Source organism: Clupea harengus, chromosome 20 (assembly GCF_900700415.2).
Source record: "Clupea harengus chromosome 20, Ch_v2.0.2, whole genome shotgun sequence".
NCBI lineage: Eukaryota > Metazoa > Chordata > Actinopteri > Clupeiformes > Clupeidae > Clupea > Clupea harengus.
This window is the reverse complement of record NC_045171.1, coordinates 14,708,493-14,725,987: the sequence shown is the minus strand read 5'-3', so window position 1 is coordinate 14,725,987 and position 17,495 is coordinate 14,708,493. Positions and strand designations below refer to the sequence as shown.

The following is a 17,495-nucleotide window of genomic DNA, read 5'->3' as shown; positions in this document are numbered from 1 at the left end:
AAGATTGCAGCTGACTTGATCAGATCTAGACCCAGATGCAGCTCAGATGTTGTACAGATCTAGACCCAGATGCAGTTCAGATGTTGTACAGATCTAGACCCAGATGCAGTTCAGATGTTGTACAGACCTAGACCCAGATGCAGTTCAGATGTTGTACAGATCTAGACCCAGATGCAGTTCAGATGTTGTACAGATCTAGACCCAGATGCTGTTCAGATGTTGTAAAGATCTAGACCCAGATGCGGTTCAGATGTTGTACAGATCTAGACCCAGATGCGGTTCAGATGTTGTACAGATCTAGACCCAGATGCGGTTCAGATGTTGTACAGATCTAGACCCAGATGTAGTTCCGATGTTGTACAGATCTAGACCCAGATGTGGTTCAGATGCAGTTTAGATGTGGTACAGATCTAGACCCAGATGCGGTTCAGATGCAGTTCAGATGTGGTACAGATCTAGACCCAGATGCTGTTCAGATGCGGCTCAGATGCTGTTTAGGCCTATACCAGACTCAGCTGCTGTCTAATTCTCTTCCCCCTCAATGACGTCATGAGGTCGCTCGTCTTAGCATCATTCCCTCAGCTAGCCTGAGCTTAGCACGTATTCTCTCCAGCCATGACAGCTCTTGATTTCTGGCCTGTCTAAGCCTTTGCAAAAGAGTGCAGGATCTTACAGGGAGGCTCAGAGTGGCCATGGGGGGTACGGATATTCTAGGAGGTCTGAAGGTTTTATTGACACTTCAAAGTTTCCATGGCTCTAACTGGTGGGTTCGGTCATGGTTGGTTGAATGGCAATGGTTACAGAGTGATCTCAATCCGTGTATAATACATTTTGGTTGTGGAAACAATAACTGAAAAAACACTTGAAACATTTTTTTAGTTTTGTTCCTATCACGAAAAATGAATGAAGGAATCATACAGATTGATTCCCTCTATTTCTTTCTCTCTCTCTCTCTCTCTTTCATGCTGCCTCTTTCTTTCTCTGTCTGTCGGCGTAAAAACTGTTCACAGTTTACACTTAGAATGTCTTGGGAAGGAAACTCATATGTCCACTCATGGGCCACAGTTACCATCTGCTGCCATTTTGGATGGCTCTGCAGGAGACATGTAACATAGATCTACACTATACGAGTCTAAACTTTGCTACCTATTGTTCAATATTTACATTATACGAGTCCACACTATGCTACCTATTGTTCAATATCTACACGATACCAGTCTAGACTATGCTATCTATCATTCAATGTATTCCTTCAGTATTAAGGGTTTTCATATTCACAAAGGACACGTCTTTGATCATAGTAGATTGATGATTTTTAGTATAATAAAGTTTATGAAAAGACATGCTAGTTCACTGTAAGATTAGCAACAGACATTGCTACAGTGGGATGGGAACTTTATTTTATAAACATTAAAAACATCCATCATTAAAAATGCTTCTACTTAAACTGTCCTCTCCTGTTTCCCAGCCCCCACCAGCGAGCCCATGGCACTTTGTATTGATGACATCAGCGACACGACCATCTCACTGAAGTGGAAACCTCCGGAGAGGGTGGGCTCAGCCGAGCTCGAGGGCTACGGGGTCGAGTACTGCATAGAGGGCAGTGAGTATCAGAGCCATGACATGGAGTTAAGGGACACAGGGATGGGAGACAGAGATGGGACAGCGTCTCATTTTAGGGGCGCATCAGACCCTGGTTTGTGTGGGTGTTTCCCGAAAGTGACGCTGTGTGACTACTAGCGATAGAGTGACCATCATTTTGAACACTCTCTCTCTCTCTCTCCGAGTTCCTATTTTGGGAAACACACCCCTGATGCCAGTCTGTTCCAAACTTAGGTACTATTAAGATAAAAGGAACAAAGAGTGTGTGAGTGATCGAGCAGAGATAATGACAGGAGACAGAGGCAGGACTCTAATTGGTTCAGATTTGCTCCTGATCTCGTGCAGGTCCATTCCATAGATAACTCCATATGACTACATGGAAATATCTCCAAAAGAATAAATGTTAACATACTTTGAAATAACACACTTTTGTAAGCATTTGTAGGGACAAAATAAACATTAATCAGCACTGTCTCTTTTAGTGACTACTTGGCAGCATTTCCACCAACGTAAACATATATGAAAATGACAGGGTTATGTAAATATTTTATACTTCCAGAACTTCCAAAATATATACAGTTTGTGAAACAATCTACTTCTAAAAACTCTAACAACTGCCACCTGGTCATCAGCAGCTGCTATCCCAAGAGTCTCGTCTCAGGCCTTGCAGGCTGGCAGACCTAAAAGCTCTGCTGTCAAATGTACTGGGTTAGCGCCAGATGCCATTAGCACACTGCTAACACTAATTAAATCCATCCGTGGAGGCGTCAGACTGGGGGTTTAAAATGCACCAGGTGTATGAGATGCTACACATAAGCCCCCTCGACCCAAACCCATCTTGGCCCAGGAAAAAACATAATCGCGCCCATCACGTCTGTGAATTAAAGGCCCAAAACACTCGACAGGACAGGACTTAAGACATGACACAGGCAGCCAACGCGCTCCCTCTCACCTCTGTCTGAGCCAAAGTAACCGTTGGCCAGATGGCAAGGAAGGGCTCTCATGTCCTTTTGGCTTGGGACAGTGAGGACATTAATACATTGAGTTGGCCTGCAACATGCTGGGCCAGACATCTCTGGATAGAGACCAGTGGTGAAAACCAGTAATTGAGTTAATTAAATGTAAATTACAATATGTTCACTAATGACCCATTGATGTTACTTTTACACACAGCCCTCTTAGTTTTACATGTTAGAGTTAGGAGTGTTAACAGCTGCAAATACTGTATATTTGCTGTGATCATTTTGATATACTTTTTAAAGGGAAAGCCTGCCTGTTTGGAAGAATGTTGAATGCCATTTTGAAACTAAAGTCAACCTGAGTCCAAACCTTCAGTCTCTATGTAGAACTTCTTGTCAAGTCACTTCTATTTACATAGCACATTTGTGCTTTCAAGTTGAGGCAAACCACTGGTTAGTAGTAATTCTAATGGACTGAAGCATGTCTCCTCTCCTGTCTCCTCTCCAGCTCAAGAGTGGATTCCCGCCTTTGAAGGTCTCACTGACCGCACCTCAGTCATCATCCGCAACCTGCCCACAGGCGAGAAGATGCAGTTCCGCGTGCGAGCACACAACATGGCCGGCCCCAGCGCCCCCACCATGCTAGCCCAGCCCGTCACCATCCGAGAGATAATGCGTGAGTGTCACACGTCCAAACCTCACTGGAGTGGGAGACACGGGACACCACTACATGCTAGCAGCAGATTGGGCACACCGCTACAAGCTAGCACTGGATAGAGCACACCGCTACTTGCTAACACCAGAAAGAACACATTGCTACACTCTAGCACTGATCACTAGTGTTGGCAAGATGAAGCTTCTTAAAGCCTTGAGGCTTTCCAGCCAGATGGGTTGAAAAGTGGTTAATTTATCGAGGGATGCACTGTAGGGACACCTGCTGGTCAATGAAAACATGATACGAGAAACATTCTCGGCACAGTGACAGTGCCTACGAACTTTGCCAAAATAGAACCTTTTTTTAAGCAGCGGTTAAACATAGCTTCGAATGTCACGGTTGATGTCATTTCGCCTCGATTCACAGCTCCAACGGGAAGTGCTTCATTTAGTTTGACACAAGTTTCCTAGCTTCAGTTCAAAGGTAACACCAGTACTGATCACAGATCACTGTAAGAGACTAACACTGTACTCAGTAATCAACACTGCTGCACCCTAGAACTGAAGACAACATATTGCTACTTGCTGCAACTGCCTACATTAGCCCTACTCAAGCACTAGTATGACTACCCTACATTAGGCCTACTCAAACACTAGTATGACTACCCTACATTAGGCCCACTCAAACACTAGTATGACTACCCTACATTAGGCCTACTCAAACACTAGTATGACTACATTAGGCCTACTCAAACACTAGTATGACTACATTAGGCCTACTCAAACACTAGTATGACTACCCTACATTAGGCCTACTCAAGCACTAGTATGACTACCCTAAATTAGGCCTACTCAAACACTAGTATGACTACCCTACATTAGGCCTACTCAAACACTAGTATGACTACCCTACATTAGGCCTACTCAAACACTAGTATGACTACATTAGGCCCACTCAAACACTAGTATGACTACCCTACATTAGGCCTACTCAAGCACTAGTATGACTACATTAGGCCTACTCAAGCACTAGTATGACTACCCTACATTAGGCCTACTCAAGCACTAGTATTACTACATTAGGCCTACTCAAACACTAGTATGACTACCCTACGCTAGCACCAGTCATGGTTTGTAATTTCTACCAGTCACGTCCTCCCGCAAGGATGATAAATTAGCCAAAGCAAGGTGTGAATAGTAATCTGTCTGCACCCAATCTTGAGAATTCGGTGTGTGTTTAGGGAGCAGTATCAGTTTTACCCCTTCACTCTCAACCTTAAAGTCTTTCTTTAGCAGGGGAGGGGTAGAATCTCACACCCTCAAGTTACCCCTCTTGGACTCTTCCTTATCCCCTTCTCCCTAGACTCAAAGCCCATGTTCCATTGCGTCTTGGCACGATGGCGGGAAGATGCCAAGCCAATTGTTCCTTTGACGCCAGTTATGCCTCATGACTGAAGGGGAATGGGAGTGGCGTGGCTGGTGTCACACACATGATCTCCCTTGAAGGGGAAGACTATTTCCTTTAAGTTTGTGGTGATGGTTGATGGTTGGTTTTCTGCTTGTTTGTGCAGAACGTCCCAAACTCTGGATACCCCGTCATCTGCGACAGACCCTGGTGAAGAAAGTCGGGGAGTCCATCAACTTGGTGATTCCCTTCCAGGTCAGTGTGTGCGTGTGTGTGTGTGTGTGTGTGTGTGTGTGTGTGTTGTGTGTGTGTGTGTCTAATCTGTACACTAAATCATCATCTTCCTTCCAAAATTTAGTTTTGTGTAGTTCACTTATTGCTGTTTTGTAATCATGGCTACCATGGTATTGCTTACATGAGTGGCAAGGATTTGCACCACGATGGAGAGTTGTTTGTGATCCACTGTGATCACCCCTAAGGCCAGACCGACTCTCCAGCCTCCTCCATTACCTCCCCTGGCTTAAGAGGTTAACAGCGCGGGAGATACCCCTCCAGAAATATACCCCAACTTTCCATGTCTTTAGCTTTTGGCACCCCCAAAAGCCTGACCCTCACACCCCCAATCACCCTCAGGCCTTTTAGCGTGTGTCTGTTTGAAATTTGAGCCTCGGTATTTACCACGGATATGGGCTAGTGTGTACAACACAGTGTTCCCCATCCCCCAGCACCCCCCAACACTATTAATACATAGACACACAGCAAAGAAACTGTATCTGGGGGTCCCACAGCGGGGTATGCTGGGTGGAAAACACTTGTACGCAGCTGTGTGTGTGGGGGGGTTAGGGTTAGGGCGCTGGAGAGAGATGGGCCTGAGATGAAGCCTGTATGAATGCACTGGTCAGTGGCCAAACACCATGCAGCACACAGAATACTAGTCACTAAGATGACAAGATGCCTGCACATGTGTTTGTGTGTTTACAAAGCCCTCAGGGCTATCGTATGCCACAGCCATGTCCACCCAAGAACACATGGGGATAAAAGGCATTGCTGTAATGAGGGTTATGCATGTACAAGATATACTGTACTATGGTGCATTTGTGTATCAAGGAAATGATACCGGGTTTGAGAAGCTTTGAGAGGCAGCCGACTTTTCCTGCCTAAAACAATAACAGCAACCACAAAATCAGGTACAAGAAAAAGTACTGAAAACTGAGACCAGGAAAGGACATGAATTTAGCGAACATTCAACATTCAGGAATTTGTTTTCTCTTTTGCAGTCACTGAACTCAAGGAGTACTCGACTCAGTATTCTCAGTTTAACTTCCCTGTCCTTGTCCTTAAACAGGGAAAACCCAGACCCAAAATAACCTGGAAAAAAGATGGCGAGGACCTGGACTCTAAGGCGGCCAGCATTCGAAACAGCGATACGGACAGCATCCTCTTCATCCGGAGGGCAGATCGCAAGGATTCTGGGAAGTACGACATCAACCTGCAGATCGAGAATGTGGAGGACCAGGCAGACATCAGCATTCAGATCGTCGGTGAGAAATCACAGGACTATAACTATGACATCATGCTTGGTGAAACCACAGTAGGAAGCTTAGTCATGCATAACTGAATCCTAAGTGCGTTACTTTAACAGAATGTAGCCGTCAGGCCAATTTATAGTCCAGGCGACAGTGTCACAATGTCATAAAGCCATAAAATACTAGGGTGTTGCGGACCTTGTCTCATATCTACAATGTTTAGTTTTTGACAAGAAAAACTGACAAGATAACAAGAGATTTGATTTATGTTTTGCCATGTTAACATGGATACAGGTCTGGCTGTTTAGCTAGGTACTAGTATTGTACTAGGTAGCTAGTAGTGCCAGCTGTGTAGCTTATGTTTGATGAAACTTAACAGGGAGATTTCATTTCTATGCCTGTCAATGAGGCGAAAAAGAGGGGGAAATGTTTTGGATTGTTCATGATTGTTTTCTCCATCTGTCTTACCTAATGTGACTCGAACAAGATAGCCAATCTCAGTTAGCTAGGTGAGTTGCCATAGAAATGACAAGTTATGTTCTGAGCCAGTTCTTAGTCATCGATAATGGACTATGAAAGCGCACAGGTGCTGCACCATTGCCAGATCCGCTTCACTTCCTCATCCTCTTCACTTTTATCAACAGACACTTGTCGCCTTTAAACTATAAACTGCCATTTCAATTTGAAGTGGTTTGGTTTGGCGCACTCATCTGTTATCTTTCCATTCAGGTGGAGTGCTATAACTTTTCATGCAGTTCAGAGTGGTAAAAGCCTGTTCAAGGTGTTGCTTTTACACTGCATGTACTCCTTTCTGGTTCTCTGCGTCTCTCAGATTTACCTGCCGCCCCGCTGAGCGTGAAGATTACAGAGGTGTGGGGCTTCAACGTGGCGCTGGAATGGAAACCACCCAAGGACAATGGCAACTGTGACATCATCGGCTACACTATCCAGAAAGCAGACAAAAGAACCATGGTGAGGGGTCAGGAAGGTTGAGTTTGACCTTTGACCTTACAAAGCGCAACAAGTGGTATAGGCCATGCCCAAGAAAGGTCATAGATCTCCATTGCAACAGTGTTCAGGACTTGGTTACCTCTCATTGCACTTTTCAAGCCTTCCCATCCGTCAAACCTTGCCATCTGTGTGTGTGTGACTGTGTGTGTGCGCGCAAAAACTTCTTTTAGTTTTTATTGTGCTCTGACCTTAACATGGCGTAATATCAAATCTATTATGGCTGGCAACCTTTACACAATGTGCCAGTGAAGCCTTTGGAAAGGGAGAAGGGTAATCACTCACGCTCCCAGCATGCAGGAGGCCCGCAAGGTTATCACCCTGACAAATATGGTTAGTATTCCAAGCCTGGGGGGGGGGGGGGGGGGGTGTAGCTCTGCCAGTACCCAGATGGAGACCCCCCCACACACACACACACACACGCTACAGTGGCTGCCAATGTGAGGCGACTAAGCCCCTTGAGCCTCGGCTATAATTGAGAAATGTATGTACACTATTCCACAGGGGGGAGAGAAAAAAACATTGCCCGGTCACCTGGGAATTTTTTTTGCTTCAGTGACATAGTGCTGGACAATTTCCCAGCAACCAGGGGGACAAGAGATGCAGTCTGGGGACTGTGTCAGAGCATCCCAAACTGTACTTTACTCACCCCACCCCAATCCCCCCCCACAAAAGGCAGAGCGAGCCAGGCATGCTCTAATCATAGCCACCTGTGGCCTTGGCCCGATTTGGGATAGCTGATGCACGCCGCTGCGCTACCATTGTGTTTTTGACAGGCAAAAGGTTAGCCGCTAAATAAAAAGTCCCTGGCTCAGATTTCATTCAGGCTTCTAACCAGCCACACGTCATTATTAGGCCAAATTAATTTGCCTGTTTACTGGGGCTTCAGGCAGCAGCATGCCTGCAGATTTGGTTTCATGAGATAATATCTCAATTGGCAATCAGAGGGGTGCTCAGTTAAATATAAAGGGGTACATTAAACACAGGGTACCTGAACCCTTCAGTCGGGAACACACACACACAACTATAAAGACAAACTTAGGCTGTTCGATCAGTCCTCTTGAGATGTGCATAAACACATGTACTGTACAGTATAGTTATGTCAGCTGTCCTTACTGCTCCTACTGATGGTGGATGCAACATTAATGAGATGTTTGGGGTTAGTATGTAGTAGTAGTACAAGTGTCTCTAGTGAACCTCAGTAAGTCATTAATAATACAATACTTCTCTTAATAATACATCTTATTATATGTTAGTAAGCCTGACACACACTAATCCTAATGTCCTAACGTCAGAGCACTTTACTTTATTAGGTATGTAGTAGACAGTACGGAATGGCACCCGTAATATAAAGTGTAGCCAGTTTTGGTTCCGAGAAAGCTTTGTGTGTGTGTGTGTGTGTGTGTGTGTGTGTGTGTGTGTGTGTGTGTGTGTGTGTGTGTGTGTTCTGCTCTGTGTCTGGGAACATGAATACCCATGTTTCCACTATCGAGCTAGTGCAAGCCAGAGCTATCTTCGGGCCAACTGGGACTAATGGCCTGGGGCCTCTAGCCGCAAGAAGGACTCAAGGATAGGCACAAACAGATGACATGTTCACAAGCGAAAGAAACCGCAGGGGTCCCCACATTAGTCACTATTAGGGGGTAATGAAGTAATAAGATTTATGCAACTGGTCATGTTATCAGAGCACTGCTGTCCCCGAGATGGACACAACCGTGACATGGTGTGGATACGCCATGTTCCATGTAAAAGAGAGAGAAAGGCTGCACACTGCAATTGATGCTCCAACAAACACCTTAATTTGTCAACATTTCAATCCTCAACGGGTCTGTCAGATTATTCAGTCAAACCAAAAGACTGTACAGATGTACAGATGTCAGGTGATCACACCTAGATGTAGAGGTGGACAGACTATCACAATATCAAGCTCTATCCAATCAGGCTTACTGGGAGGTTAGATGTGTATGTGTATGCGTTCTGTACTGTATTGTACCGTTCAATGTAAAGCCCCAGCCTAAAGTTAAATGTGCACATGAATGTGAAGACGTTAGCTAATAGCGTGACTCTGACTAGTCCTGACATGGTTGTTTTCACAGGACTGGTACACGGTTTACGACCAGTACAGACGCACCAACTGTGTGGTGTCTGACCTCATCATGGGGAACGAGTATGTGTTCCGCGCCTTCGCCATGAACATGGTGGGCAGCAGTGTTGAGCCCTGCACCACCGTAGAGAGTGCCTTCATTCAGAAAACAGGTAACCAACCACATGGCACACAGGTTGCTTACCTGAGGCTACAGGTAACTAATCCTCAGTGACCGGTACACGTACCTGTGGCTACATCTAAGAAAATAGGTCATTACACCTCACATCTTACAATTAACTACACCTTACACAGGCCTGTTTATCTGATGCTACACTTCAGAAAACAGGTAACTACACAACACAGACAGATATGCTAACCTGAACCTGTATCTCAATTACTCCAGACCTACTGACATGTTGTGCCCGTACTTGAGCTGAATAAAGTTGAGCACATAATTTTTTTTGCGCTACCTTAACTCTCCCGTCTGGCCCTCTCAGGCTTTGAGTACAAACCCCCCACCTATAAGGAGCACGACTTCAAGGAGGCCGCCAAGTTCACTCACCCTCTGGTGAGCCGCTCCGTCATCTGCGGCTACAACGCCACCCTCAGTTGCGCCGTCAGGGGCATCCCCAAGGTCAGTGTGAAGTCCGAGGGGTCATATACAAAAGAGTTCTTTCATTTCCTGGTTTTCTTCTCCTCAAAAAAAGCTTCAGGACAGGAGGCAGTTGTATTTTGGTGCATTTCTGTGGGAATGTCTTTGGTTATCACCTTATTTTCATTGCTGTTTTCAAGTATCTCCATTTCTTCCTGCCATCTGCTTACAGTATAGCATGTCTGAGTTTCTTCTGTTCTAATCCCTACTTTCTCAGCCCAAAATCTCATGGTATAAGAACAGGATGGACGTTTCCTATGACGCCAAGTTCCGGACGTTCAGCAAGCAGGGTGTTCTGACGCTGGAGATCCGTAAGCCCTGTACATTCGACAGTGGGGTGTACATGTGCAAAGCGGTCAACGAGGGCGGAGAGGACATGATCGAGTGCAAACTGGAGGTTCGCCGTAAGTATCTAGAACAGTCTGGAGTTGGCACCTGTCCTATGGAAGAGTGCAGTACATTTCACAAGGTCACTCCTTCCACTCAAGGTCACTCCCTCCACTCAAGGTCACTCCCTCCACTCAGTCATGCCTATCGGTGGGATTGGTAAACCACCAATAAGGAGGCCATCCAGGAATAAGTCTTGAGAACTCAACATTGCAGTGATAATGTGTCTGTAATGCTAATATCACTCAGCTGTACACAGCAAACCTTCCATTCACTTTCTCAGCACTAAAAATAATAATGTTTATTGCTAATAGTAGCAGTTGCATGTCAAGTTCAGCAGAGGGACGGGAAACTGCTGGGACGTAAATGGTAAAAATCTGGTAGATCTGGTAATTTAAAAATATATATATATATTCCCCACTTCAGTCATACTCTCATGAGGAAACTCCTACTATGGTAAACAGAGATGGACTACACCATCTCCCATAACTTTGTCCACTCTCTTGCATTGCCTGAGTTTCTTGCAATGCAAGTCTGCGTTCAAACATTGCACTGGAACTTAGACAGTGCATATGTTATTCAAATATGAAGTCATATATGATTGCCCAAACCTCATATATGAATGTTTTTGCCACTCATATTTGATTTAATGATTGTACATGCAGCCAATGTTTGTATATGTTTTGTATATTAAGACATCCTGGACAAGACAGATTCATCTAGGTAATTTCTATATTGGTTCATACCAGTCCGAGGCTTTTCAGTTCATTTCTTAAGGAAAATGTTACATCGATTAGATAAAAAAATCATTCAACTTCATCTTGACATTTACATGTCATTTAGTAGTCAGTTTTTTGCTATAAAATCTGTAGTGAAGCCATTTCTACCACTTCCTGTAGGTAAAGTTGACTGTAAATGTGGGATGGTTGCAACACAGATTTCTGTATGTTTAGATTTGCTGAGCAATGTGTGTGGACCTCGAGGTGTACTTCAGGGTACACCTCAGAAAGGTAGTATGGATTGCATCTCATAGATCCATGGCTTGTTGCTGTTTGTGTGTGTTTCTGGTTAAACCCCACCTGCCGTCTTCTGTGCCCCCCTCCCTCTGTCGCCATGGTTACCCCACCTGTCTGTAGCACGTCAGGCATGAGTACACAGGGCCTCTGAGTGTAGCTGAGGTAAGACATCCCCTAGACTGCCCCCCTAGGCTCCTTTGACAACCACGAAACTGTGTCACCTCCCGATGTCACCAATCCACTGCTTTCCTGGCATCACCAGCTCCCATGAGCAACGACTTGATCTGTGATTATGTTGATGAATCACTAATAACTGTTCTGTTAATTAACTTGATTTTTCAGTTGATGTTTTGTTGGGATTTTTGTTTTAATATTTCTTTATATTTCAGTTTTAGTGTTTATTTATTTAAATTAAGTGTTATATATAATTTATATATATATATATATATATGTGTGTGTGTGTGTGTGTGTGTGTGTATTTTATTTTTATATATATATATAAGTATATGCATGTGTGTGTGTGTTATCGTAAATGTTATATATATTTACAAATTATATTTTGTTGAAGCATTTGTTAAGAAAAAAAATAGGAAATTGATTAAATAAATTAAGATTTTTTTAAACTCATTCCTATATTAGATTTGTTCTGATTATATTTTATACTTTGCAGCCCCACCCAAGGAGGCACCCAAGGAAGAACTCAAGAAGTGAGAGCCCTTCAGTGGCCACTCCTAGTTTTGGACAGACAGGCTCCAGCTGAAGATGCCCCCATTGCCCCCTTCTTCCTGTTCTCCTGCACCCCCAGAGGCTACTTCTGCCCCCCTGAGATGATGCTTATCATGTGACATTGCTGAAGGATTTAATTGAATGTAATCCCCCCCTGCACTTCGCCGCTCTTTGTGTTTCAACTCCATGTTGTACGTAGCTTAGCATTACCCTATTAGCATGACTCCAAGTCACTATCCTTGTCATTCTCCATTAAACCTCCTCTACCATTACATTTGTCGGGGTTCTTCAATTTTCCATCTTTTGTCCTTATTGTCTGTCTTTTTGTTTGGTTTTCTGTGCTGAAGGATTTGTGACAGAGAGATGAGGAGCCTTGGCAATTTGTCCTTGGTTGTCCTTTTAATGCGGAGGGTGGGGGTGGCAGCTAAAATACAAATTTTCCTTCATCTCACCTAGGGTATATTTATTTATTGCTGCAGTCTATGATAAATAAACTTGTTTTTGTGGATGCTACCATGCCTTGTTTCAGCTTTGTCCACAAAAGTTTTGCTCAGTCGGTATCCCCTACCTACTTTGGCTGTATGTTAGTGCAACCCTCAGTGTCCTATATGCCTGCGTGTCATGCACACCAGCACATGCACACATACCACATTCAAGGACACACACACACACACCGTGCTGTTTTTGTTCTGCCAGATTTGCCAAGCATGTGCCATTAAATACCTGCTTGTTTAGAGCCATAACGGTGGCTTGTAAACCGGGCAGATTGGCCCCCGTAATGCCCAGACAGAACTGCTCTCTCAGGGGCAATAATGCCACTCAACCCATTTAGAGCCGGAATGGCCCTCATCAGGTTCATCAAGCAGGTTACCTGAACACCACTTAGCCCTATTCTCTACTGGATATTAATGCCACTAAGCCCATTTTGAGCCGTACTGAAGGGTGCAATGCTCTCAGCCGATGGGTCGCCATGCAGAGAATCTTCCGGAATGTTCCAAGCACGGCCGCGTTGGGAACTGGTGGGGAAGCAGTGGAACGTTTGCTCCCGGCCAATGCTTATCTGGCATGGAAGGGGGTGTCAAAATTAGGACAGGCCATTAGTGGGTCACTCTGGACTAAAAAGGTTTGGGACTTTGGGGGGGGGAGGGTAATGTAGGGTAATTGCCCCATACAGTATCTCTGCCCAAGGCAATGGCATCTCTCAGTGCTGGTCTCTGAAATATGGACCATAGGACCATAGCCATCTATTCCTGAAGCCTGAATTTACACTGAAATACAAAAAAATACATTAAAAAGATACTATAACTATTTTTCTAATAATCTTGATTAAATATTGTTTATGATAATGCAAAAGTTATTTGGATTTATTATCTATAGACAAAATGTAAACACTATTTGAGATTATTATTTAAATCTGTATCTTGAAATGGTTAACACTCACACTTTAAGGAAAAATCAGCGTCTTTAAACACGTAAACTGGATTATGCCACTATCTGGGCAAGTGAGCAATAATTCTGATGTGGATTACTACGCTGCACCATCAATCATTCTTGACATTTTAATGGAATTTGAAGGTGATTGATGGGTTTGAGTACATTAAGTGAATGAGACACAGTGGAGTGCTGGTGTATAAATCTCTACACACCATGCATCAATACAGGGCCATTTCTGTACTCTGAACATTTTACACACAGTAAATCTGATGAAATGAGGCATCACGCTGGGTTTAAGTCAAAACTGAATGCCCATGAATTGGATAAAATGAAATAACAATTTAGAACACGTACAAGAGAAAGAACATCAAGCTGACGTGATTCACCTAAAAGCCCTAAATTTCCCTCGGGATTAATAAAGTATCCATCTATCTATCTATCTATCACCTTTCCAGCCAGCCCTAATAGAGGGCAGAGTGGGCCTCCCTTATCATCCATCACCCAATCAGCAGGTTTATTTTTCACCCATCAGCCAATCAGCAGGTTTATTTTTCACCCATCAGCCAATCAGCAGGGTTCTTTTTCATCCCTCACACAATGAGTGCGGTTATTTTTCACCCCCTTGGGGTGGCCCGGTGGCCATCGTTAATTTGCCGACCGGAGCACACTTGGTCTCCTCTGACATGTCTTCAGTCAGTCTTAGCACACATTTTTCCGGAAGGAAAAACCTGACATCCACCCCCCCACCCCCAAATGAGAAGGGTGCTGACATGTCTGACAAGGACCTAAATTGGTCTAACGCTTCATCAGTCAGTTGGGGTGGCGACAGGGTGGTGAGACACATGTTTGTGAGACGTAGTGTTGACCAGTTTGTGTAAAGAGTTTGTTAATGTGTGCAGACTGGGCGTGTGTGTGTGTGTGAGCGTGTTTAAGAGGCTGTGTATCTGCTAGTAACTCCTGAGGTGTCATGATGTTCATGTTCAACATTGATAGACTTCTTAGTAGGGGTTGGGAATCTCTTGGCACCTCACGATTCGATTCGATTCCGATTCAGTGGTCAACGATTCGATTCTAAACCGATTATCGATTCTAAACCGATTATCGATTCAAAACCGATTATCGATTATCAATTCTAAACCGATAAAACGATTATCGATGCATGTCGATTTTTAAAACATTTGAGTTTGCTACTCAGTCTCAAATCACTTCCTACTTTGTGTTTGATAATTAAAGAAAATCAACAGATGAATTACCTTCTCTATTTTTTATTAGAGAAAAAGCTTTTCCTTGTCACAATTATGACTTTCAATGAACAATGCAATAATCGATGCAGCTTGCATTTCAACACAAAATGGATGTGTACATTTTTTTTTTTTTAAAATAAATTATTTTTATATATATATATTTTTTTTATTAAAAAATCGATTATGAACTTTTCTGAATCGAGACAGAATCGTTCTAATGAGAATCGAGAGAAATCGAAAAATCGATTTTTTTCCCCACCCCTACTTCTTTTGGTTGCAGCCCCAGTTCGTTCATGTCCGTGTAGAAAGCCCATTACTTCATACAGCCAGAGACAGGAGTGTCACAGGAGACCTCAACCCATCTCATGGGGAACCTACAGCTCCTGTCCTCTACCCCAGAGCGCCCCCTTCTGTTTATAGGTATATGACAAACAGACATTACCCAACTTAACACTTGGGCCTTGCAAGCTGAGGAAGCGGAATAACATCAAGCAGGGTTGGGACGTGGTCTTAATTCACGGTATAATTTATTTTTGTGCAGCTTCAAATCTCATCATTTGTTCCAGTAACTCTGTACATCCACGGCAACATTACATAACACAACAGGCAGAGGAGAAATGCAACAGAAAAAAAAAGGAAACATTTGTTTTCTGTAACAGTCCAAACAAGTTGACTGAACATTCAACACTACATTATGAAACAGTTCTCAGAAAGGTGTGAGAAGTTTGGTCTTGTTACTCGAAAGTAGAGAGGCTAGGCCCTGGGAAAATGTCACACACAGTCAAAATATGGGATACAAACCACATCTGGAAAAGTCTGCATGAAAAAAAAATCACTTATCAAAAAGGGGAACAATATCAAAAGAAACAAAGCCGTTACAAAAATAGTCAACCCCTCTGCAGAAGCTGTGAATTATGGGTAGAGACGGAAACAGACACCTGGTTACGGATCACTGAAGAGTCAAAGTCCAGTCTTATTGCTTATCGGAACCGGTTCGGGTTTCCGGGTGGGACTCTACAATCATTTGGAATGAGAGGGAGAACTAAAGAGACTGGTAGAACTCTCCAGACCCCTCCCTCTGCTCTACATGAGTGTGTTACATCTACTCGTTAGAAACCCACAGAAAGTTTCCTTTAAAAGTCTTCCTCACCCCCCTCCCCCCCCCCCACCAAACCCCCCCCCCCCCCCCACCCAAGTACCTACGTAAGGAAAGACTGTGAATGATTCATGAGGCTCTAAGATTAGAAAACGTGCTAAATAAGTGATGAGGGACAGAGAGATAGGGAGGCCTTCTGTGCGAGTGTGACTCTCTGTGAACATGCTTCTCAGAGTAAAAATAAATCTACAGCCTCACCTTTCTCTCTCTCTCTCTCTCTCCATCTTTCTAACTGCAGTGAAAAAGAGAAAAGGGGTCAAGAAGGGGGTGTCTGTAATAGAACTATGCAAGCGAGCGCTAAATGCAGGAAAAAACAACTAATCTCATCTTCAAATACCAACATTTCAATTAAGGGTTAATTCGTTCACATCGGAGCTTTTATCTCAGGTGACTGGATTCTGAATGATCTTTTTAAAGGTTTGTATGGTCATTAGCTGGGCCAGGTGATGGCGATAAGATAAGGACAAAAACAGATCGGGCGAGCATGCACACACACACACACACAGATAATACACAACTCCACAGGAAAGAGTTGTCAGTTATTTCAGTGAGATCCCTCTCACTCCCTGGTAGTGAACTCGATAGTGTGTGTTCTCAGCTCTGTGTCACCAGTGTGTTTGCCATCACCTTTCGTTCTGCCAAGGAGCTTTTCGGTCTCCTAGGTAACGGCTAGCAACACACTGATTAGGTGGTCTGAGCGTCACATGACTTTCCCCTTGAATTCCCAACGAGAGCAAAAGCACAGGTTCTCATGAGACATCACTGAGACATTAGAGCGATGTTACTGAGACCGTGCACCGTGCTGAGACCGTGCACGCACGGACAAATGCCCCAGGAAGGCTTCCAGTACGTTTACAAATCAATCCATTTATTACCAACATTATGTCCATGTCTTTTAGTTGCCTCTCTCCTTGATAAAATGTGGATCTTCATAACCATTCACACAATACGTTGCCATTAGATGTCATCTAACCTCTACCTGTGTTCTAGTGTTTCTGTTAGTCTCTAAGCATGATGGAACGCGTGCACCATCTGCGCTGAGGGAGCCAGACCACCTCAGCGAGGGACCGCATAAGTGCTGACATCCCCTTGTCTCAGAGACTCTGGCCAATAGTGGTTCAACCTCGTGTACGACACATAGATGTGTACCTACGCTGTGTACATCCTACTCCTACCCTTTCCAACGGAAATACACTGCACACCAATCACAAACAGGATCAATACAAAATAAAAAAAACAACAACACACATCCACAAGAAAACTAACTTTACCCTCAAAGTGCCCATCCGTATCCTCTGCCATTGGACTACGACACTTAGTGGTAAGCTTACATCTACTTAGTTCTTTTATAAATAGCCAGGAGAAAAAATAGCTCTGTAAAAGGCAGTGGCTTAAGTCCATTGTGTAGGGGCCTTGGCTTAAGGAGAGGCTAGGCTTGCCTACACTTCCCTGGGTCACCCACAAGGGGGCTCAGGAAGATTTGTGCTGGTTTAGATCCTTCCAATGCCCCAAGAGACTGACTGGTCAGTTATCACAACTAAAACAAATGAAAAAAAAATAAAAATAAAATCAATTCAACACCAGCGTACTCACCACACTATACACTGCTTAATGCTTCTGTGAACATTTGCAAACATTAC

The 17,495-nt window shown here is 43.9% G+C and overlaps 2 protein-coding genes across 5 annotated transcripts in view; one reads left to right on the top strand and one right to left on the bottom strand.

Annotated features, from left to right (window-relative positions):
* The window catches only part of mybpc3 (myosin binding protein C3), a 48,327-nt gene extending 35,793 nt beyond the window's left edge, over nt 1–12,534 (top strand). For all 4 annotated transcript variants that reach the window (XM_031586828.1, XM_031586831.1, XM_031586830.1 and 1 more), the window contains 9 exons: nt 1,469–1,603; nt 3,070–3,237; nt 4,787–4,875; nt 5,966–6,161; nt 6,979–7,118; nt 9,251–9,410; nt 9,738–9,874; nt 10,110–10,296; nt 11,966–12,534. In XM_031586828.1, coding sequence (XP_031442688.1) covers nt 1,469–1,603; nt 3,070–3,237; nt 4,787–4,875; nt 5,966–6,161; nt 6,979–7,118; nt 9,251–9,410; nt 9,738–9,874; nt 10,110–10,296; nt 11,966–12,006 — 1,253 coding nt within the window. In that variant the 3' untranslated portion in view covers nt 12,007–12,534. The remainder of the gene's footprint in view (nt 1–1,468; nt 1,604–3,069; nt 3,238–4,786; nt 4,876–5,965; nt 6,162–6,978; nt 7,119–9,250; nt 9,411–9,737; nt 9,875–10,109; nt 10,297–11,965) is intronic.
* Nucleotides 12,535–16,702: 4,168 nt separating this feature from the next.
* The window catches only part of lin7c (lin-7 homolog C (C. elegans)), a 12,366-nt gene continuing 11,573 nt past the window's right edge, over nt 16,703–17,495 (bottom strand). Inside the window, exon 5 of the mRNA XM_031587175.2 lies at nt 16,703–17,495. This exon is cut by the window's right edge and continues 2,808 nt beyond it. The gene's annotated coding sequence lies outside the window, so the exon portion shown is untranslated.